The sequence below is a fragment of the Globicephala melas genome, chromosome 3 (genome assembly GCF_963455315.2).
Source record: "Globicephala melas chromosome 3, mGloMel1.2, whole genome shotgun sequence".
NCBI classification, from domain to species: Eukaryota; Metazoa; Chordata; class Mammalia; order Artiodactyla; family Delphinidae; genus Globicephala; species Globicephala melas.
In genome coordinates, this window is record NC_083316.1 from 82,572,666 (window position 1) to 82,597,597 (window position 24,932).

General features: G+C 36.0%; 1 protein-coding gene across 1 annotated transcript in view; it reads right to left on the reverse strand.

Annotated features, from left to right (window-relative positions):
- Window positions 1–24,932, reverse strand: part of SLCO6A1 (solute carrier organic anion transporter family member 6A1) — a 104,923-nt gene that overhangs the window by 57,244 nt on the left and 22,747 nt on the right. The window contains exons 5-7 of the mRNA XM_030843084.2: window positions 22,448–22,569; window positions 21,479–21,591; window positions 3,092–3,236 (exon numbers count right to left, since the gene is read on the reverse strand). Of these exons, the coding sequence (XP_030698944.2) occupies window positions 3,092–3,236; window positions 21,479–21,591; window positions 22,448–22,569 (380 nt within the window). The remainder of the gene's footprint in view (window positions 1–3,091; window positions 3,237–21,478; window positions 21,592–22,447; window positions 22,570–24,932) is intronic.

The following is a 24,932-nucleotide window of genomic DNA, read 5'->3' on the forward strand; positions in this document are numbered from 1 at the left end:
GCCAAGACTGAATCAGGAAGAAATAGAAAATATGAACAGACCAATCACAAGCACTGAAATTGAAACTGTGATTAAAAATCTTCCAACAAAGAAAAGCCCAGGACCAGATGGCTTCACAGGCGAATTCTATCAAACATTTAGAGAAGAGCTAACACCTATCCTTCTCAAACTCTTCCAAAATATAGCAGAGGGAGGAACACTCCCAAACTCCTTCTACGAGGCCACCATCACCTTGATACCAAAACCAGACAAGGATGTCACAAAGAAAGAAAACTACAGGCCAATATCACTGATGAACATAGATGCAAAAATCCTCAACAAAATACTAGCAAACAGAATCCAACAGCACATTAAAAGGATCATACACCATGATCAAGTGGGGTTTATTCCAGGAATGCAAGGATTCTTCAATATACGCAAATCTATCAATGTGATAAACCATATTAACAAATTGAAGAAGAAAAACCACATGATCATCTCAATAGATGCAGAGAAAGCTTTTGACAAAATTCAACACCCATTTATGATAAAAACCCTGCAGAAAGTAGGCATAGAGGGAACTTTCCTCAACATAATAAAGGCCATATATGACAAGCCCATAGCAAACATCATCCTCAATGGTGAAAAACTGAAAGCATTTCCACTAAGATCAGGAACAAGACAAGGTTGCCCACTCTCACCACTCTTATTCAACATAGTTTTGGAAGTTTTAGCCACAGCAATCAGAGAAGAAAAGGAAATAAAAGGAATCCAAATCGGAAAAGAAGAAGTAAAGCTGTCACTGTTTGCAGATGACATGATCCTATACATAGAGAATCCTAAAGATGCTACCAGAAAACTACTAGAGCTAATCAATGAATTTGGTAAAGTGGCAGGATACAAAATTAATGCACAGAAATCTCTGGCATTCCTATATACTAATGATGAAAAATCTGAAAGTAAAATCAAGAAAACACTCCCATTTACCATTGCAACAAAAAGAATAAAATATCTAGGAATAAACCTACCTAAGGAGACAAAAGACCTGTATGCAGAAAATTATAAGACACTGATGAAAGAAATTAAAGGTGATACAAATAGATGGAGAGATATACCATGTTCTTGGATTGGAAGAATCAACATTGTGAAAATGACTCTGCTACCCAAAGCAATCTACAGATTCAATGCAATCCCTATCAAACTACCACTGGCATTTTTCACAGAACTAGAACAAAAAATTTCACAATTTGTATGGAAACACAAAAGACCCCGAATAGCCAAAGCAATCTTGAGAACGAAAAAAGGAACTGGAGGAATCAGGCTCCCTGACTTCAGACTATACTACAAAGCTACAGTTATCAAGACGGTATGGTACTGGCACAAAAACAGAAAGATAGATCAATGGAACAGGATAGAAAGCCCAGAGATAAACCCATGCACATATGGACACCTTATCTTTGATAAAGGTGGCAGGAACGTACAGTGGAGAAAGGACAGCCTCTTCAATAAGTGGTGCTGGGAAAACTGGACAGGTACATGTAAAAGTATGAGATTAGATCACTCCCTAACACCATACACAAAAATAAGCTCAAAATGGATTAAAGACCTAAATGTAAGGCCAGAAACTATCAAACTCTTAGAGGAAAACATAGGCAGAACACTCTATGACATAAATCACAGCAAGATCGTTTTTGACCCACCTCCTAGAGTAATGGAAATAAAAACAAAAATAAACAAATGGGACCTAATGAAACTTCAAAGCTTTTGCACAGCAAAGGAAACCATAAACAAGACCAAAAGACAACCCTCAGAATGGGAGAAAATATTTGCAAATGAAGTAGCCGACAAAGGATTAATCTCCAAAATTTACAAGCAGCTCATGCAGCTCAATATCAAAAAAACTAACAACCCAATCCAAAAATGGGCAGAAGACCTAAATAGACATTTCTCCAAAGAAGATATACAGACTGCCAACAAACACATGAAAGAATGCTCAACATCATTAATCATTAGAGAAATGCAAATCAAAACTACAATGAGATATCATCTCACACCAGTCAGAATGGCCATCATCAAAAAATCTACAAACAATAAATGCTGGAGAGGGTGTGGAGAAAAGGGAACACTCTTGCACTGCTGGTGGGAATGTGAATTGGTTCAGCCACTATGGAGAACAGTATGGAGGTTCCTTAAAAAGCTACAAATAGAACTACCATATGACCCAGCAATCCCACTACTTGGCATATACCCTGAGAAAACCGAAATTCAAAAAGAGTCATGTACCAAAATGTTCATTGCAGCACTATTTACAATAGCCAGGACGTGGAAGCAATCTAAGTGTCTATAGACAGATGAATGGATAAAGAAGATGTGGCACATATATACAATGGAATATTACTCAGCCATAAAAAGAAACGAAATTGAGCTCTTTGTAATGAGGTGGATAGACCTAGAGTCTGTCATACAGAGTGAAGTAAGTCAGAAAGAAAAAGACAAATACCGTATGCTAACACATATATATGGAATTTAAGAAAAAAAAAATGTCATGAAGAACCTAGGGGTAAGGCAGGAATAAAGACACAGACCTCCTAGAGAACGGACTTGAGGTTATGGGGAGGGGGAAGGGTGAGCTGTGACAGGGCGAGAGAAAGTCATGGACATATACACACTAACAAACGTAGTAAGGTAGATAGCTAGTTGGAAGCAGCTGCATGGCACAGGGATATTGGCTTGGTGCTTTGTGACAGCCTGGAGGGGTGGGATAGGGAGGTTGGGAGGGAGGGAGACGCAAGAGGGAAGAGATATGGGAACATATGTATATGTATAACTGATTCACTTTGTTATAAAGCAGAAACTAACATACCATTGTAAAGCAATTATACCCCAATAAAGATGTTAAAAAAAAAAAAAAGTTTTATGTGTTAAAAACTAATGATGCAATGATGGCAAAGTGCTCATATTTTAAAAATTTCAGCAAGCAGACCTTAGATATTTAAAGTTTAAGCAAATGCTACTACTCCTTCTACTTTCTGCTTATTTGAAATAGTTCATAAATGCATATAAGAAAACTTTACATAAAAATTTCATAATGAGTACAAATGGAAATGTCTACCTGCAAGTGCAGTTGCTTCACTGGGTGTTAATATAAACTGATTTTCTACGTATAGAGGCAAAAATTCAGATGCTCCAATGATAATTAAATATTCTGAAGCTCTGGACAGGGATAGGTACACAAACACTGGATTCTTGATCAGAATCTGAAATAGAAATAAGTTACATGTGAATTATTTTATTTTGTTAGGTAAAGAGGAATAGATATACCCACTCGTATGTTAATGACCAATCCACAAAAAGTTTAGCTTTCTCAACCTTAACTGAAAATACATATATATGTATATAAAACTTGAAATATAAATTTAAAATTCACCAATATACACATACCATAAAAGACATGTAGTGTTTTAACCATTTTTATTTGTTATTTGATCTCCATACCACCTATAATTTTTATTTGGGGATCTGGCAGTTTGCTAGAACTGCTAGAACTAAAACATTAACCTTCAAACTAATTTCTGTATTTCCTAGATATGTATATATCTTTGAAACTATTTAGTGGTGTTTTGTATTTGTATATATTTTTTAACAAACTTAAAATTTCTTTTTCTAGCCCTAAACACAATTTCTAAAATCTAATCATTTTCTGCATATTCATTGAATTCATCTTCTGAGTGCTATTTAACATTACATAGTGTAATTCCACAATATTTATCCACTCCCATAGGGTTAAATGCTTAGGCTGACTTCAGCTTCCTACTGGCACAAACAAGGCTACATTAAACATCCCTGTGCAACCCTTAAGGAAATAGGATAGAGTGTCTTTGGAAGTATATATCCTAGAAGGGGATTGCTAGGGCATTGGAATTTGGTATACTTCATTCCATTATTTCTCCAAATCTTTTCTCCAGAATTATCAGTTTATAGTCCCACCATAATACAAGATAGTTCCATTTTCTTCATGTAGCAACTCATACTTTCTAAAATTCATCAGATCAATATTTCTGACTTCACATCCCCTTCCAGAACTTTGCTATTCTCCAAGAAAGAGGCACTGAACTTCGAAAGGGCTTTACGACTGCCTCAGCAAAGCAAGTAATGCTGCAAGACTTCTGAGGTTGGGTCATAAAAGGATAATATGACTTCTGCTGGGAACTCTCACTCTCTCAGGACTCTGGCCTTGGAACTTGGTTACCATGTTATGAGAAAACCCAGGCCAGATGGAGAGGCGATGTGTGGGCATTTCAGCAAACAGCCAGGATCAAAAGCTAATATCTGAGTGAACAAGTCTTCAGATGACTCCATCCCCCAGACTTAGTTCACTACAACTGACCACAAGTAGAGCTGAGAAGAGTAAGCTCTGCACAAATCACAGAATCATGGGCAATACCGATGCTCTAGTATTTTAAGCCACTAAGTTTTGGGGAGGTTTGTCATGTAGCAATAGATAACTGGCACACCCCCACATAATCACAAACACTTTAATATTGGCTGGCTTTCAAAATTTTTCCATGCTGATGAATGTACATTATTACAATGCTATATTTTGTATTTCTCTAATTTCAAATATAACTGAGCATTTCTTGATATCATTCTTAGCTATTTAGGACTGTTTTGTGTGTATGAACTGGCTATTTGTATGTTTACTAGGCTTCCTGAAATTCTTGTGTAGATTTTCCAAGAATTCCTTGTTTATTCTAAATATTAATCTCTTGTTGGATTTAGATATCTGTCGCCCACCTTTTAGCACTGTCTATAGCTTCCTTCATTGAACAGAAATCTTTGACTTAATGCAATCTAATTCATAAATTATAAGCCAATATTTGACGCTATTGGGAATCTTGTCTAACCTTTTCCTACCTCTGTGTCACAAGGTATTTCTTTCATTTTAAACATTAACTTTTTTCTAGTCACATTCCATTAACCTAGAAATCACCTTTTTGCATAATGTGAAGTAGAGAGCCAACTTCATTTTACCAAATAGAGAACGAAGTTAGTCATCACACCTATTGAACAATTATCCTTGAAGTGCCTCTTCCATCATATGACAAGTTCTTAGATACATTAATCTGTAGCTGTGTTCTTTATTCTGTTCCACTGGCCTATTTATCTGTACTGAGAAAATGCTACCTTTTTTTTTTTTTTCCACTACTAAGGCTTTATAGCCTGTCTTAATGTGTACTAGGATCAACACTCTTTGTTTTACCTATTCATGCCCTTATTCTGCCATAATAATTTTAGAATCAATTTGTCATTTACTAAAAAAATAAAATTCTTGCCATAGTACTGATTACATCACATTGAATTCATAGATTTGAGAAAGAAATCACATATATGAAAGTTGTCATTTTATTCATTAAATTGTATATCTCTCAACTTATCCTAGTCTCCTCTAATACTGTCACATAGAGTTTTAAATTTTTTCATGAAGTTCTTGAGTAGTTCTGAATTATTTATAGTTTTGTGATTACTTTTTACTTTATTATCTAATTTTAAAAATAGATACTTATGAAGTCTAATTTGAATATTTTATTTTTTTAATTTTACATTTCTTATGTTGCACATTCAGATACTGCTCAGTTAGTGGATTACACCTCTTTTAGAGGTCCTTCTAGTTCACAAATGTTGATTTATTCATAATAATTATTGAGAATTGAATATTAAGCACAGTCCTTATTCTAATGAAAGTTATAGCAATATTCCATGATGTTGTATGAAATGGAAGTCTGTATTAGATATAACAAGCAAAACAAGAAACAGAAAATCTGGTTTTTTGTCTTGGCTCTGCAACTGATTTTTGGAGCAACAATAAGCAAATCACAATCTCTACATATCTCATTTTCAGCAAGTATTATGTAATAGTAGAAAGAGCAATGGCCTGAGAGTAAAATACATGAGGTATTCTTATATTCTTAACCTCAATTCGGCCAGCTGTATATGTGTATGTGTGTGTGTGTGTGTGTGTGTGTGTATGTAAGTGTGTGTCCAAAGATATACATGTCTTTGGAAAAGTTACTCATCCTCTTTAAATTACTGGTTCATCATCTGTAAAGTAGAATGATAATATCTATATTTATGGTGATTATGAGAATTGCATATATGCAATAATTTATATAATTTCTGGCACACAGTAGGTGCCCAGTAAAGAATATGCATCAGTTTGATAATTTATAAGAGTAATCACATGAGATTACTAAATTTGTTGTTTGTAAACTTTAGTTAGCCTTAAATCATTTGGAGGGCGGTTATAAAACATGTATTGCAAGGTCCTACTTCCAGAGTTTCTGATTCAGTAGGTCTGGAATGGGGCCTAAGAATTTACATTTTTAACAAATTCCCAAATGATGATGATGATGTTAATCTGAGAACCAATGCATGAGATAATTTTTGTGTTTATGCTGTTTAGGATTAAAATGAACAGACTCAGTGGCTAATTCAGTTGATGCAACTTATCATAATGTTACACAGAAAGTAAGAAAGCCCAAACACTCTCTCAGTAGCTAAACAATTCAGATCTCGTAAAGAAACAGAACCATCATTCAGAATAAGATGGCAGCCTATCTTGTCTGCTCAGTAGTGGGAGTTCCATTGCTTTATCTTGATTGCTTCAAAGGCCCAAATATTGTTTCTTTCTATCAGCTTATTGTATCTATGTCTGCTTCTATTTTGGCTACTATTCTCTCTCCATTTTCTTCTTTATCTCAATGGCCTTTGCTCATTCATTTTCTCTATGTAAATTTACCAAAGCTATGTTGCTTGAGTTCCTTCTCCTATGTATATCCTCCCCAAGAGAGAGGAACTGACTAGATTAGTTAGTTTACAGCAAGGTGTCTCTGTTGGTCATTGTTCTCAAGATATGATATTTAATAGGTTTTGGGGAAATCTAAAGATTACTGTCTTGGACTCAAGTGCTGATCCCAGATCTACTTTTGACTAGGACATTTGGAATATATCATACAGAGCAAGGCAACTAATGCACAAGGAAACACTTCTGGGCACTTTATTCAGAAAGGGACTGTGAGCATAGCAAATACTCAGAATACCATGGATTCTCTTCCAGGTGTTCCTGCTTAAAAAAAATCAACCCATTTCTTTTCTTAGATATAAAATACAGGAGGCAAAGAAGAAGGCCAGATATACAAATCGGTATCCAAGTGGTTTCATGTAGCAAAATTAGGCTTAATTCTGGTAGTTGTTGATACACAAAGGGAGAAACTGAATTAGTTCCGCACAGTAGGAGACAGTTGTGTGATCTTGCAGTACTGTGGATCTTAGCCCTAGTCCATCACGGAGTTTGTCAACAACTAGGGTCTTTACTACACCAGAGGAGGTTCATGCTGGTCTGGAACTTCAAACTAGGTTAGGTACTCCGATATGTGCTTACTTAGTTGGAGTCTGAAACAAGAGCAGGACCAACAAAATATAAAGTATTAGGTATAGAGGCCTCAGAAAAGTAGGCTGAGGTTCAGGAGAGGGATCAAGTAGCAGTGGGATACAAATGTTAATGAAGAAATTACTGTAGAGGAATGTTGCAAAGAGGAAACAGTTCCTGAAGATGGGTCATATGATGTTGCAATTAATTCTGGAAGTTTTTTCTTTCATGTGGTAGAAGCATTAATCTACTTCCTACCCTAATCCAGGTTGCATGATGGGAGACACTGATCCTGCCAGTAAAAAGGCCTTGGTGTCTATGGACAAATAGAAGGAAAACGTAAGTTGAGGAGGACACTAATAAATTTTTAACTTCTCAAGTGTCTTACCTGATTATTTAACTTCTCACCTGCTCTGGTCTTGATTCTTTACGGTACACAGCTATAATTTGCCATAGAAAATAAGTAATGGTTATCTTTTTGCTTATAGCATGTTTAAAAATGTTTCAGCTTCCCATGCTGGAATCTTACCTACTCTGCTTCTATGAACACCAATTTATTTTAAGTAAAACCTAGCAGACAACTCAGAGATTAAAACCAGTATATAATGTCCTGACATAAATACAAGTGATATATTTGATTACGTCTTCTACAATAGTAATTAATTTGCCTTCAAAGGAAAGTCAATATTTTGACTACCAATATTTGACTACCAAAATATCTAAATAATTTGGACATTATCTTCTTTGATATATTCTGTCATCTATCAGCAGTCACACAAGCAATGAAGAATAGCTCATATTCATTTGGTCCTTTATAGTCACAAAGTTCTTCCATATTATAATACTCATTGACACTTCTCTGTTCATTGGAGTCCTAGTATGTAAAAGTCTTCCTGGGTAATAAGGGATGAGACAAGCATGAGATGAAGAAAAGGACGGTGAAAGTGTTGATCTCTCTGCTCCACACATTTAAAAGGAGCTTTTCCCTTATGAAATCTTATTCCTTACATGCTTGCAGCCAGTGTTAATTTCATTATTTTTTTCTTTTCCATGATTTATTTCCCTCACTTCCAAGTATTATGTTTTTGTTGTTTTAAAATATGTTTCTAGTCCATTATATTTTTATAGCTATAGCTAAATAGATATTAAATTTATTCACTGTTCTACTTTCTTTTCTTCAAGCTTAATCCCATTTACTTTTACAGTTACAACTTTTCACCTCATGTACATTATAACTTTATAAAAATGTTAAATATTTTGTCTCTTTTCTAGCTTTTTATCTTTTATTTTACTTATGTCTATTTTATGTATTTTAAAAGTATAAAAACTGGGGAAGAGATCAAGATAGCAGAGCAGGAGGACACTGGGTTCACATCCCCCCCACAAACACATCAAAAAATACATCTACATGTGGAACACTTCTCACTGAAAACAACTGGAGACTGGCAGAAAGACTCTTCTACAACCAAGGCTGGAAAGAACTATCCACACACAATCAAGTAGGAAGGGAGGAGAATGATCAGGTTGGGACTTACACTCCTAGGAGGGGACAGAGAAGAGGAGAGAGATTATTACGGGCTCAGACAGCCTCCCTGGAGAGTGAGGAATTTGAACCAAATATTGAGTATCCCAGCCCTGGTATTTGATAGTGGGAAGACAAGTCCCCATAGCTGGTTAGAAAACCAGTGGAACTTACATGAGAGCTGTAAGAAACTGAGACTCTACTCGTAAAGAGTGTGCACATGCTTGTTCACTCCCCAGAAAAGATGGTGGAAGCAGATTGAAACTACCTGGGGCTCTGGCTGGTTTCCTGTCACCACCCCAGTGAGTACCCCAGCCCATTTAGCTCCAGCGCAGTTCCCCACTAGGGTGAAGGTTGCCACTGTCTTGGACAGTGCACACTTGGTGAGGACATAGCCGACTTGGACCTGGCACTGCATCTGAACGGGGTGAGGGTAGCCATGACTGATACTCATGAAAGTTGGTAGATCGGGAGCTGTCTGGAACACTGACTGATGTGCAGAGACCACCTTAGCACATGCCCTGTCCCACAATGGGCACCTTCTCTGGCCCCTCTTGCTTCAGTACTGCCCTCTAGGGTGAAGGTGCCATTGCAGGGAAGGGGGAGAGCACACACCTGCAGGGAACAGAACCAGCTCAGACCCAATTCTCAGGGCTTCTCCTCCAGCACCTCAGGACCCAACCTCACCCCAGATAGGGTGAGGATGGCCACTGAGCATAGGAGAAGGCCTGGCTCACCCCTGACTGGCTCTAGCCATGCTATCTCCAGCCCCACCTCCCACCAAGGTGATGCACCCTGGCGGAATACATGACCCATGCACACTTTAGATCCAGCTCTCCCACCAAAGGCACTGGGAACACACAGACTGAACAGGGATGCTCCCACACAAGGACACCCTTTCAAGACTGGGAGAGTTAAGTGTTTTACCTAATTTCATAGACATTTAAGAGAAAGTTAAACAAAATGAGAAGACAAAAGAATTTGTTTCAAATGAAATAACAAGAAAAAACTCTGAAAAAATAATTAATGAAACAGAAAGAAATAATTTACCAGATAAAGATTTCAAAGCATTAGTAATAAGAATGCTAACTGAATTTGAGAAAAGAACAGATGAACACAGTGAGAATTTTGACAAGGAAATTGAAAGTATAAAAAGAATCAGTCAGAGCTGAATATGAGAACTGAAATGAAAAACACACTACAAGGAGTTAACAGCAGACTAGGGGATACAAAAGAATGCATAAATGATCTACAAGATAGAATGATGGAAATCACCCATTCAGAACAGTAAAAAGAAAAACAAATTTTAAACATGAGGACAGTTTAAGGGACCTCTGAGATTTCATCAAGCATACTATCATTTGCATTATAGGAGTCCTAGAAGGAAAAGAGAGAGAGAAAGGGGTTGAAAATGTATTTGATGAAATTATGGCTGGAAACATCCTGAACCTGAAGAAGGAAACAGATATCCAGGTACAGGAAACACAGAGAGCCTCAAAAGAGATGAACCCAAAGTTATCTACACCAAGACACACAATAATTAAAATGGCAAAAGTTAAAGATAAAGAGAGAATTCTAAAGACCAGCAAGAGAAAACTAAAGAGTCACGTACAAGGAAACCCCCATAGATCTATCAGTGATTTTTCTGCAGAAACTTTGCAGGCCATAAGGGAGTGGCATGATATATTTAAACTTCTAAAAGGGAAAATCCTACAACCTAGGATACTCTACCCAGCAGGGTTATCATTCAGATTTAGGGAGAGTTAAAGAACTTTTTAGACAGAAAAAAACAAAAAGAAATCATTAATACTAAACTGACCCTAAACAAAGTGTTAAAGGGTATTCTCTAAGTGGAAAAGAAAAGATTATAACAATAAGTGAGAATTTATGAAAAAGGAAAAATCCCACTAGGAAAGGCAAATATATAGTAAAGGCTATGGATCAACCATTTAAATAAGCTAGTATAAAGATTAAAAGGCAAAAATTGTAAAATCAACTATAATATAATAAAGAGTTATGGGATAAATATGGAAATGTAAATATGGCATCAACAACACAAAACATGTATGGGGGAGTAAAAATGTAGATCTTTTAGAATGTGTTTGAATGTAAATGGAGAACAGCTTAATACAAGTAGATAGTGTTATAGGTCAACACATATGAAGCCTGTGGTAACCACAAATCAAAAACCTACAACAGATGCACAAAAACTAGAGAGGAAGAAATACAAGTATACTGCTAAAGAAAATCATAAAACCACAAGGGAGAAAACTAAGATAAGAAGAACAGAGAAGAATTATAAAAACAACCAGAACAAGTAATGAAATGGCAATGAGTAAATACCTATCAATAATCACTTTAAATGTCATTGGGAAAATGCTCCAATCAAAAGATAAAGGTTACCTGATTGGATAGAAAAAAACAAGATCCATCTATATACTGCTTAGAAGAAACTCACTTCAGACCTAAATACACACATGGACTGAAAGTGAGGGGATGGAAAAAGATAGTTCATGCAAATGGAAATGAAAAGAAAGCTGGGGTTACAATACTCATATCAGACAAAATAGATGTTAAAACAAAGTCCAGGGCTTCCCTGGTGGCGCAGTGGTTGAGAGTCCGCCTGCTGATGCAGGGGACACGGGTTCGTGCCCCGGTCCGGGAAGATCCCACATGCCGTGGAGTGGCTGGGCCCGTGAGCCATGGCCGCTGAGCCTGTGCATCCAGAGCCTGTGCTCCACAATGGGAGAGGACACAACAGTGAGAGGCCCGCGTACCGCAAAAAAAAAAAAGTCCATAATAAAAGACAAAGAAGGTCATTGTATAATGACAAAGGGATCAATATAAGAAGAGGATGTAACATTCATTAACATATATGCACGTAATAGACGAGCACCTAAAAATACAAAGCAAACACTAACAGATGTAAAGGGAGAAATTAAAAATAACACAATAATAGTAGGGGATGTTAATACTCCACTTACATCAATGGACACATCATCCACACACAAAATCAATATGGAAATGGTGGTCTTACATGACACATTAGTCCAGTTGGCTTAATAGACATCCATAGGACATTCCATCCCAAAACAGCAGATACACATTCTTTTCAAGTGCAAATGGAGTGTTCTCCAGGTCAGATCAGATGTACACTACAAAGCAAGTCTCAACAAGTTTAAGAGGACAGAAATTATATTGAGTATTTTTTCTAACCACAGTGGTATGAAACTAGAAAACAATTACAGGAAAAAACATAAACTTGTGCAGACAACAAAATACTACTACAAAACCAATGGGCCAATGAAGAAATCCAAGAGGAAATCAGAAAATACCTTGAGAAAAATGAAAATAAAAAGACAAATTTCCAAAATCTGTGGGATGTGACAAAAGCAGTTCTAAGAGGGAAGTTTATAGCAATACAGTCCTACCTGAAGAAACAAGAAAAATCTCGATAACAAACAACCTAAACTACCACCTAAAGGAATTAGAAGAGCAAACAAAGCCTAAAGTCAGCAGAAGGAAGGAAATAATAATGACCAGAGAGGAAATAAATAAAATAGAAACCAAAAAATAATAGAAAAGATCAACAAAACCAAGAGCTGTTTTGTTTTTTTGAAAAGATAAACAAAATTGATAAGCCTTAAGCCAGGCTCATTAAGGAAAAAAGAGAGAGGATCTAAATAAACAAAATAAGATATGAAAGAGGAAAAATTATAACCAATATCACAGAGATACAAAAAATCATAAGGGAATACAACAAATTTGACAGCCTAGAAGAAATGGATAAATTTATAGAAACATACAATTTTCAAAACTGAATCAAAAAGAAACAGACAATCTGAACAGACTGATTACTAGTAGTGACATTGAATTTGTAAGAAAAAAAACTCCCAGCAAACAAGTCTAGGACCAGACGGCTTCACAGGGGAATTCTACCGAACATATAAAGAAGATATAATACTTATCCTTCTCAGACTATTTCAAAAAATTTAAGAGGAGGGAACACTCCCAAATTCATTCTACAAGGCCACCACTACCCTCATACAAAAACCAGATAAAGACACACAAAAAAAGAAAATTACAGGCCAAAATATCTGATGAATACAGATGCAAAAATCCTCAACAAAATATTAGCAAATTGAATTCAACACTATATAAAAAGGATCATACACCATGATCAAGTGAGATTTATTCTAGGGATGCAAGAATGGTTCAATGTCCACTAATCAATCAATGTGATATATCACATTAGCAAAACAGCATAAAAATTGTGTGATCATTTCAATAGATGCAGAAAAATCATTTAACAAAATTCAACACCCATTCATGAGAAAGTTTCATCAAGGTGGGTATAGAGGGAACATATCTCAACATAATAAAGGCCACTTAGGACAAACCCACAGCTAACATCATACTCAATAATGAAAAGCTGAAAGCTTTTCTTCCAAAGTCAGGAAAAAGACAAGGATACTCACTCTCTCCACTTCCATTTATCACAGAATTGGAAATCCTAGCCACAGCAGTCAGACAAGAAAAAGAAATAAAAGGCATCCAAATCAGAAGGGAAGAAATCAAACTGTCCCTATTTTCAGATGACATGATGCTACATATATAAAACCCTAAAGTCTTCATCACAAAACTGTTAGTTCTAATAAATGCATTCAGTAAAGTTACAGGATATAAGATTAATTGATGAAGAAAATTGAAAATGATGCAAAAAAATGGAAAGATATCCTATGTTCATGGATTGGAAGAATTGATATTGTTAAAATGTCCATGCTACCCAAAGCAATCTACAGAATTTAATGCAATCCCTACAAAAATACCCAGGACATTTTTCATAGAACTAGAACAAATAATCCTAAAATTTATATAAAACCACAAAAGACCCTGAATAGCTAAAGCAATCATGAGAAAAAACACTCTGACATAAATTACAGTAATATTTTTTTGATCTGCCTCCTAAGGCAAAGGAAACAAAAGCAAAAATAAACAAATGGTATCTAATTAAATTTAAAAGTTTTTGCACAGAAAAGAAAACCATAGACAAAATGAAGAGACAACCTACTGAATGGGAGAAAATATCTGCAAACGATCTGGATGATAAGGGGTTAATATCCAAGCTATATAAATACCTCAGAAAACTCAATATTAAAAAAACCCCAAATAACCCAATTAAAAATTGGGCAGAAGACCTGAATAAACATTTCTCCAAAGAAGACACACAGATGGCCAATTGGCAAATGAAAAGATGCTCAACATTGCTAATCATCAGTGAAATGCAAATCAAAACCACACCACAGAAAGGCTATTAACAAAAAGACCACAAATACTAAATGTTGGCGAGGATGGGTAGAAAAGGGAACCTTAGTACACTGTTATTAGGAATGTAAATTGGGGCAGGCACTATGGAAAACAGTATGGAGGTTCCTCAAAAAACTAAAAATAGAACTACCATATGATCCAGCAATTCCACTCCTGGGTATATATCCAAAAAAATCCAAAAACACTAATTCAGAATGATAATGCACCTCAATGTTCATCACAGCATTATTTACAGTAGCCAAGACATGGAGGCAACCTAAGTGTCCATCAACAGGTGAATGGATAAAGAAGATGTGGTATATATATATATATATATATATATATATATATATATATATATATATACACTTAGAATGGAATATTACTCAGCCATAAATTGAACAAAGTTTTGCCTTCTGCAACAACATGGATGGGCCTGGGGGATATTATGCTTAGTAAAATAAGTCAGACAGAAAAGGACAAACACTGTATGGTATCACTTACATATGCAAAATAAAAACTAAAACAAACAAATGAATATAACATAACAGAAACAGGTTTACAGATAGAACAAATTAGTGATTACCAGTGGGGAGGAGAAAGGGGGACGTGCAAGAGGGGGTAGCAAATAAAGAGGTACAAATTACTATGTATATAATAAGTTACAAGAATATATTATATAGCACAGGAAATATAGCCAATATTTTATGATAACTTCAAATAGCATATAATCTATAAAGGTATTAGATCACTATGTTGTACACGTGAAACCATACAATATTGTAAATCAACTACATTTCAATAAAAATAATAAGCTATAAAAATTATCTTTACTGACATTTTAACAAAACTCTTTTCTTTCCTTACTTGAATTTTCTAAAATATATCACGCCAAGCAAGAAATACAGTAATAGTAGGGAGCCATTTAAAAATACCCATTTCTCTGGCTCCCTTTATTAAAAACTCATGACAAGAAGACCTTAAAAAAAAAAACTGTAGAAAATCAGGAAGTGTGTATTTCAACCAACTTTAGTAAGTCTTATAATGACGGTGATACATTTTACTGGCTGGAATGATCTGTTTGCTGGAATGATTTTCCATTAGTCCTTATATCAGGAGCCTCTAGTCACTGAACTTCAGGCAAACAATACCAACTAAGTGTCATGAACCAGGAGGTACTGAACTACAGGATTAATAGAGGAGAAAGACAATAGGCCTTTAGTAAATGAAGTTCCTCACAGCAGTCTTTTTAATCTTCTTATTTTATAGTTGATAACCCACACTTATCAAGATAAAGGAAAATCTTGTCCTGACATTTTCCCCTAATTTTTTTGTGCATTTTCCTTCCTTAATCTAAAATCAGAAATATCTCAATATCTCAATTCATATTATTTATGCATTTATTGAGTTTTTACTATGGGCTATGCACTGATCTGTACACTTTACATTCCTATGAGGAAGGTACCATTATTGTACCAATTTCTTGGCTGAAGAAAGTGAGGCTCAGAAAGGTTGAAATAACATATTTCATTGAATCTAAAATGCCAACACCATCTACTGTAAGAGACACCATTATTTTATGTACTTCTAAGTAAAAAAAATCACTACCACTCACATTATGGTACAATTCCTTACGGAAAGTCCTACGTTACTCAGATTTCAGTCTCACCAGCTTTTGAAATACATTATATCTATTAAGAAGATAAAATGTCAACTTTTCTGAGTTTTCTGAGGTATTTATATATTTTAGATATTAACCCATTATCATCCAGGTCATTTGCAGATAATGCCAAGTTTTCCTGGCTCAGCTACACAACTTGGCATGTGGGAGGCAATCCTTTTGCAGATTATCTCAATAAAAGAACAATAAAGCTATCTCTACTTGTGGGAATTCTTTACTTTAGTCCCATAAAACACTTGACTATTTCTTTGCAAGAAAATGTGAACTAGTGATCATTCCTACAACAGCAAGTATTTGCTTTACTAGTATCAAAAATTATATCCTGTTGCTGTTTCTGTCTTTCTACATATATATTAACTTTACAATTCAATGCTTAAATATTGCATTAGCTTTTTGAAGAGTTAAAGAGCAGTTTCTTTCAGTATGGACAGCACCACTAATGTATATAACTCAAAGTAATAATAATATGAATAGTCATGACCAAGTTTGCTATATCAGGCAATATCTACTATGTCACAATTACATTCTGACTTACAGCTATTTCAAGATTCCATCAGTTTAAGATCTTACCCAATTTCAAAGATGTTAAAATGTCAAGGGGAAAAAGTGTATCTCAGAATCAAAGAAGTACTTGTATCAATATAAGGTCTCAACAGCAGTAAATGCTATATACTGTCTCCACTGAGTGGTCGCACTAGTAGGTAGGCCTGCTAACAGATCAGAACCTATGGATAAGGGGAGACCTGATTCACCATTAGCCTTGTTAACTCTTGAATATATATGTGGGACACAAAGAGAAGGCTATAGCTGGCTCTCTCTTAAGGCTTTTCACCAAAGAAAATAGGATGCTACTCTCTGGTGGTCAGTCTCTAGTGTGCAACCTGACTTTTGGGCTTAGGTGAAAATAACAGACCCTAACAAGGAAAATCTCTCTGCCTATTAGATCTACCACAGAGAAGCATAAACTCACAGTTAGTTGTACCTTCTACTTGTTACCAGAAAGTCATAGAATCTCTAGCCCTTACCTGAGGAGAGATTATAACCATTACCCACTGCACAAATTTGCTCTTGCTTACTTGAATTCCTTTATAATCTTCATTGCTTGACTGACTCACAAGTAAACACCAACCCACCAGAGAACACTGGCTAACCCTTTATCATCAGGGAAGACATGCTTTACTTTAATTTTACCAACATGGCTTAAAAGATATGCCCTACTAAGAAACTCATCTTTGGCAGGTGCTAAACTATGAAAGAAAGCAAACACTGCAAATTTTTAAAATCTTGTAGGCCCGTTATCTCTCTGTTTTCTTTCTGAAACTCAAGCCTGCTATATAACGTTAAAGGCAAGAGCCTAGATGTATGGGCTTTTCTATTGAATCTTAACATTACATGTCTATAAGGTACCTGGATTTTAGAACATTTGCTTCCCCATATTTTAGGCTTTTTATTTTTCTTTCTTTGTAATGGCTCCAGAAGCTCAGATCATGTTGCTTCCTAGAACGTCTACTTTTTTCTTCCTACATAAATTATTATCAGTAGCCCTGAACTTTATGAAGGCCAAGTGATTCTTTAATTGGCTCCTGAAATTGAGTCCTCATATGCTACAACTGAATAAAAAATTCAACTTTTTATGGCACATACGGAAAACTTCCTGAAACAACACTCAAATTGTACTGATTTTTCAATTCTTAATCCACTCTATTCCATTTTTTACACAAAGTTTAAAAGTTCCTAAAACAAAATTTATATTATGTTCATATTATTCCCCTACTTAAAATAAACTAGTGACTTCCTACTGCATTAAAAATAAAATCTAAATTTTTTACCCTGTCCCACAAAGACATGAGTCTGAATGTCTCCCCAACCTATCATTCTATCACTCTCCCCACCAAGTAACTATGCTCCAACACAGAGGTCTTCTCTAAACTGAACATACCCAAATCTTTGCTTCCTCAAGGTCTTTCCACATGTGTACCTTGTGCTTGGAATTTTCTTAACGACCATTCTTCACATGGTTAACTCCTTCTCATGCTTTAGGTTCCTCCATTTAAATGCTCCCTGTTCAGTGAAGCCTTCTTTACCCCTCATCTAAAACAGGTTTCACACAATTTTCTCTACTCAGTTGTTAATCAGTTGTTTTTAATCTGTGGGGTTTTTTTTGTTTGTTTGTTTGTTTTTTTAATCTGAGACCCGGGCTTCCCTGGTGGCGCAGTGGTTGAGAGTCCCCCTGCCGATGCAGGGGACACGGGTTCGTGCCCCGGTCCGGGAGGATCCCACATGCCACAGAGCGGCTGGGCCCATGAGCCTGCGCGTCCGGGAGAGCCCACAGCAGTGAGAGGCCCGCGTACCACAAAAAAAAAAAAAAAAAAAATCTGAGACCCGTAAGTTCCATAAAGACATGGGTATTAGTTACTAGTTTACCTTTAATACTGTTGGGCTGCACCCCACAAGCCTATAAGGCCAGTGCCTGCCCAGCTTTAAGACTGAAGAAAGAGCCTGGAGTCAGTGACAGAGACATCAATGGTTTAATGGATGGGGGAGCTTACATGTCTGAGGCAAGGTCCTGGAGCGACATCTCATCGTGTGCAGCAGTCCAGCAGACAAGACATGGCAGCAGGCTTTGCTGGGGGTGCGGGGGTGGGGAGGAGGGGCAGGGACTGCCAGTTATAGGGGGAGTCAGGTTGGTTTACCAGGTTACCATGGAAACTAGCAGAGCGGCACACCTCTCACTGCCCCTTTGATAAGAATAATCACTAGCTGGGCCTGGGGCAAGTGTGTAGAAAGGTCAGTCAGGTGAGTAGGGTTTAGGTGAAGCAGGCACTGGTGGAGCAGAGGAATGTACAGAGAGCCAGAGAACAGCCACCTTAAGTGGCCTGACCATACAAATACCAAACACAGTGACACTACACAATTAAAAAGAGATGAATAAGAAAAACTAAAATAACAATCCGTTATATTGTACTACTATGCGCCAGGCACTGTTCTAAGCACCTTACATCTATTAATACGTTTAATTCTAAGTATGTATATAAGATATGCACTACTATTACCATTATTTTATAGAAGAGAAACTAAGGCACATAAACGTCCCCAAAACTATTTAAGAATCATTTTAAATGGTGGGCTTCAACAACAGTTAACTTGTAATCATTTAAAAATTAAATGGGTATGGTTCTATCAGGTTGTAACAAAAAAAATAGTTTAACTTTTTAAAAGAGTAACAAGTTATTCCATTTAAATTACACACCAATTTGTACTTGATAAATGAAAATGAGAATTTTTCAAATTATTATTTATATGAAGTCCAGGTGGGCTCAAAGCAAGGAAACTTCATTTTGACTACTGTTTTGCTCTTGGCCACTTTGTGGCAGTGTGTTAGGAATATCACAAGGTGCTTTTCGGTTTTTGTAACCTTCCTTCTTCCTAGAACAGGCACCTATCAGAAACTAAGTTTACAAGCCAACGACATGTGCAGAACCTGCTCTGTAACTGTGCTTTCAGAATTAGGGTAAGTAGAAAAATCTTTGATAAATCAGTGATTTTCAAAGTGTAATCCTAATTTCCAGAGTTTTGAAATGGTTGTTGACAATTTTGCCAGTTTCAATTACTGCTTTTTGGAGCTTAAGAATTTCTAAGCTCCTCACTCTGACATTCTGGAAGTCCTTTCTAATAAACTTTTAAAAAGATTAAGATATCTTCTAGTTACCCACCCAGACAGGTGTTAGAAGTCTAAGACTGTTAACTGGACATTATATTATTTTGTATCCTAACACTAGCAATCAAAGCACTCTATTTCCAAGAAAGAAATATTGGAATTGGCTTGTTTTTGTTTCTTGCCTGGCAATAATTTAAAAAAAAAAATCATGTTTAAATTTTCTGAAAAGTATATTTTAACAACTGTATTTTAATTTTTAACAATGTGAAAAAGTTATACCCAACTTATTTCAGTACTGTTAAAATATACACATGAAATATTTTGTAAAAATTAAAATTAAATAAAAATCTGAATGAAATATAATCCATTACTGGGAAGAGTTCATGATTTGATAAAAAATAAACACTTTTGTGTTTGAATGAAAACAAGTAAACAAAATTTCTGATTTTATACAACAAATCTATTCATTTTAAGAATTAAACTATTATAATAAAAAGTACTATCTGTACACATCCAATATATACATTTATATATGATATTTTGAACAAACATCTATGAAAGCATTAAGGAGAGAGGAACTCATTTTGCCTAGGAATGTAAGGTAAGATTTGACAAAGAGCTTTTCTCAAATGGAGAAGAGAGAGAAGAACATTTGAAGTAGAGAGATTTACATCTACAAAGGTAGAGAATTATAAAAGTACCCAATATATCCAGGAAAGAGCAAGTGGGGGAGATAGGGATAAATTTCTGAGATGAGGTAGGAAAATTCAGTTGATGGTATTGTGAAGGGTCTTCAAAGTCCCAGTGAAAGAGTGTGAAATTCACCTGCCAAGTACTGTGGAAAATGACTTGATAAAACCTACATGTGAGAAACACAGTTCTTCAGACAACATAAAGGATGAAGTTATGAATAGGAAAAGAAAAACCAAATTGAATAAAGAATCACTAGAAGTTGCTTTTTTTTAACCCCACTATGTCTGTACTGTAGGCTGTGTTTCTCACCCAGAAAACGAAGAGTTCTTCTCCATTTGATACTCAGATGAGATTATTTTCTATAAAATAAGATGTTCATTAGTTTTGCTGCTTTGACTGGTGGGTCCATAGAAGCAAAACTCAGTCATAACCTGTGAGAAGGGCTGACAGGACCTTTATCTGGGTAAGGTCCTTCCTATACGTCATTCTGAAATAAAGATAAACATTTCTAAATGAAAAAAAAAGATGTTTGTGAGAAGATTTGTTAACTTCTAAAGTTCTTTTCTAAGTTATTTAAATATAGTAAAAAGATAACGTTAATACCTCTGTCGTTTTTTAAAAATTTATTTATTTAATTTATTTATTTTTGGCTGTGTTGGGTCTTCATTGCGGTGCGCAGGCTTCTCATTGCAGTGGCTTCTCTTGTTGCAGAGCACAGGCTCTAAGCCCAAGGGCTTCAGTAGTTGTGGCTCGCGGGCTCTAAAGTGCAGGCTCAGTAGTTGTGGTGCATGGGCTTAGTTGCCCCACGGCATGTAGGATCTTCCCAGACCAGGGATCGAACCCATGTCCTCTGCATTGGCAGGGGGATTCTTAACCACTGCACCACCAGGGAAGCCCCCTTTGTCATCTTATTAAATGGCTTATTTATTTATGCAGGGAGAAAATAAACTCAATATAATATAAAAGTCAAATTAAAAGCAATAGAAGAAAGAAAAATACTTGGTACCAGTCTTTGACACTAATCAAGTTCTTGGTGATGCCACTTAGGTGAAATGGGTTCTATTTTCCATTACCTATAAAATGAGTAGGTTAAGACTTCAAAAGTTCCACTCAGATTTAAGCTGAATACTTTATAGTTATTTTCTTAAATCCACTACAAAAGAATTGTACATGTCAATTTAATTTGCTTGTTTATGTAAAATTTTACTTTACCCCAAAAGTAGCAAATAAATCCTTGATACTAGCTCCAAACTCCTGATCTTTTGTTTGCTCTCTGTCCAACAAATGAGGCTGTTTACGTTCTCCGGCTTTTATCCTCACTGTGCCTATATGTTAACAAGTAAAAGAATCTTATGACATGTTCAAATAACTAAAACACATATTATAAACATACATACACATCCCAATACACCCAGTTTGTCTTGAAATGGCAAGTGAGCTGTTTTTGAACATGCTAAAGTCAATCTAACTAAAAGGCACATTCTTCTAAAACAGTGCTGTACTAAAGAAAATTCTATGATAAGGAAAATTTCCCATATCTGTACTCTTCTGTACTCTCCAGTACTGTAGCCATTAGCTGTACTGTGGTTGTTAAATACTTGAAATGTAGCTCCTACTACTGAGTAAATGGATTTTTAATTTAATTTAAAACTTAAATAGCCACATATGGTGACTACAGTATTTGACAGCATAGACCTAAAATATAAAAGCACAAACTTTGATATTATTAAAAATATTTTGTGCCAATGAAATGTACTACCATTAGGAGAGTATTCGATTTCTCTAACGTTACATGTATATTTTAGTGTTTCCAGAAGAATTTTAATAGTTATTACTCTATCTTACAACAATGCTATGGGGTAATACATGCCTTAAATCATGATAGGTAAATAGGTTTAAATATGCTTCTTTCTTTAAGAAAACTTCTGAATTTTAGATATAAAGCATTTTTAAAGAGGAATGACAAGAAGCAAGAACATGTACTAATGAAAGCCTGGTACATAAATAATACTTGGCTACATGCGGCTTTATTTGTTCAAATAATACTAGCACATGTCACTGTATGTCCATGACAGAACGAAATGTACACAGAAAGAAATGCAGTTCAGCCATATTCTGAGAATTGGTAGGGATGAAGAATATACTGTCCTTTAATTTAATGAATTATATTTTTATAGTCACCTCGAATACCATGTGGAAAGCATGAAAATGGTATTAATGTAGACCATGCAATAACTGCAATAATAACAAAATGAATCCACCAACTCTGCTGCCAGCGTTCATTATCATCACTGTCTTCAACACTTTAATAGAGAAAATGAAAATTTTCAACTTTGTATATTTTAATACAAACAAAGCCATGATTAAACAGAGCAAGAAAGAGCATTTTCTGTTAATTTGTTATTGTTTTGCTGAAATTGAGTGGTTGTGAGTTCTCCAATTATGTGGTTCTCTTTTGTCCTGCAGGATACTAAATTTTTTCCTTTCCCCACTTTTCCCCTGTCCATACACGTGGCGAAGAGTAATTCTCTGTTCCTTTTAAACTTGTTTCTCCAACAGAAGCTATGAATTTAGAAGACATCACTCTAAATCTCATCTCTTTTTTGAAATCATTCCTACCCCTTTAAATCATGTGCCCAATTCTTTAGGATAAGCCTGGCCCTTTAAGTTGCACAACTAACACTGTATCTGGGTACGTGACCCTTTAAATCACATATACTTGGTAATCTTTTTCTTATAGTCCCTTCTCTGAACTCTCATATTGAGTGTGTATTACCCTTCTAGTGATCATACCTAATCATGCTTTGATAGAACTTTGTCTTCTTTCTTCCTTGTGGTTTTTCTTGGTTGGCCTTTGCAAACTACAAAGCCTTGCAGTGGGCAGGGTGAGATGGAAATGTGAAGGATCCTCTGCTGGGATTTGTTGATTTTTCCCTTTTTACTCACAGTTCTTTTGCAGTTTCAACATCCTTTGTCTCCAGTAATGCTCAGGCCATAATTTTGTGGGGGATTTTCTCAGCTGTGACATTATTTTGTATCAATGTAATGGTATTAGGAAGTGGGGCCTTTAGGAGGTGATTAGGTCATGAGGGTAGAGTCTGCATGAATGTGATTAATGACCCCAGATAGACTTCTTGCCCCTTCATCCATGTAAGGACACAGGGAGAAGCAAGGACACCAGGAAGCAAGATCTCACCAGACACTGAATTTGCCAGCACCTTGATCTTGGACTTCCCAGCATACAGAACTGCAAGAAGTAAATTTCTGTTTTTGTAAGCCCAGTGTATAATATTTCTGTTACAGCTGCCCAAATGGACTAAGACAGTACAGAAGAAAAATTCCTGCCTAGAATAAGTATCTTTCCCTATAAAGACAAATCTCTATGTTAAAAGAGGGCCAACCTAAGAACAAAGTAATCAACCTGATGACAGCTTGTCTCCCAATGAATGTGTCATATCGGGAACTCAGGGTTGACCTCTACTACTGATGAATTGGATACTCAGCAGTAGGAATACTCATATCCTAGTAAATATTCTTGTTGAGAGATTGTCCTTAGTGTGAAGAAGTCCATGTTACTGCACTCATGCAAACTCACCATTACTGTCACCATGGCCACTTTTCACATGAGCTTATTGAGGAAGAATTAGGGTGGTTAGAAAAAAAAGAGAGAGGCTGGCTAACATTAACAGGATGGGATATCTTGTCCAGCTGATTAAAGAGCCTCTTCCAAAGTACATACCCTTTTCATGTGCCAGTTCTAAGAGTTTCATCCACATATCCTCCTGGTTACCTTTTTTTTTAAATCTTTTTCTAAGTCCTTGGCTACCCAACCATAAATTAGTATAAACTTATACCTCAGGCCATCCCTCCTTCTATGCTAAGTGGACAACCAGCCTGAAGTTCTACTCACTAGAATGATCTCCTGATTTCAAGGCCACTGTTGAGTGGAGTTGTAATATAGTGGCCATCCCCTTTCTCATCTCAATGAGAGAACTTAATATTCACACAATTAAATGTTTCCTTTTCCCTGCGAATATTTTCTAGTATTGTTAAAAGAAGCTGTATGACCCAGAACTCTTAAAATAACTTCTGTCCCTCCAGTGATTAAATGATACAACTATTTAATTTCCTAGTCTTGCCCTCCCTGAACTTAATCCCATCCTACAACCTATGATCATTTTAGTAACTATCTTCAATGTACTCCCAGCAAGGAGGTTATCTGTGCATACAAATATGCAACCTAGTTCTGGAATCCTAAAGCTACTTCTGATACTATTTTTAGTATCAGTCAGGATACTGATAGGAAACAGATGGTGTACTCATCTGAGATAATTTGAAGAGAGAGGGACAAGAAGACCATTTCCAGTGATGTGGGCAGAGTTTAGGGAAATGAACAGGGTACAGCACAAAATTATGGAGTCAGCAGTACAGTAGCAAACTGTTATGACAAGCCTTAATGTCAAGTGGAACACTGCTTAATAAATGGAAAAGGAAGCCTCAAAGGAGGCGTCATCTTTAGAATAGGAATACAGCCAATCTGGATACAACTCCTGCAGAAACTGGAAGGATAATACCCTAGCCTTAATTTGCTCCTGCCCTCTCATTTGCCAGTGCCTCTCATTGGCCAAATCCAACTGAAATCCAGAGTTCAAGGGATTATGTTGAG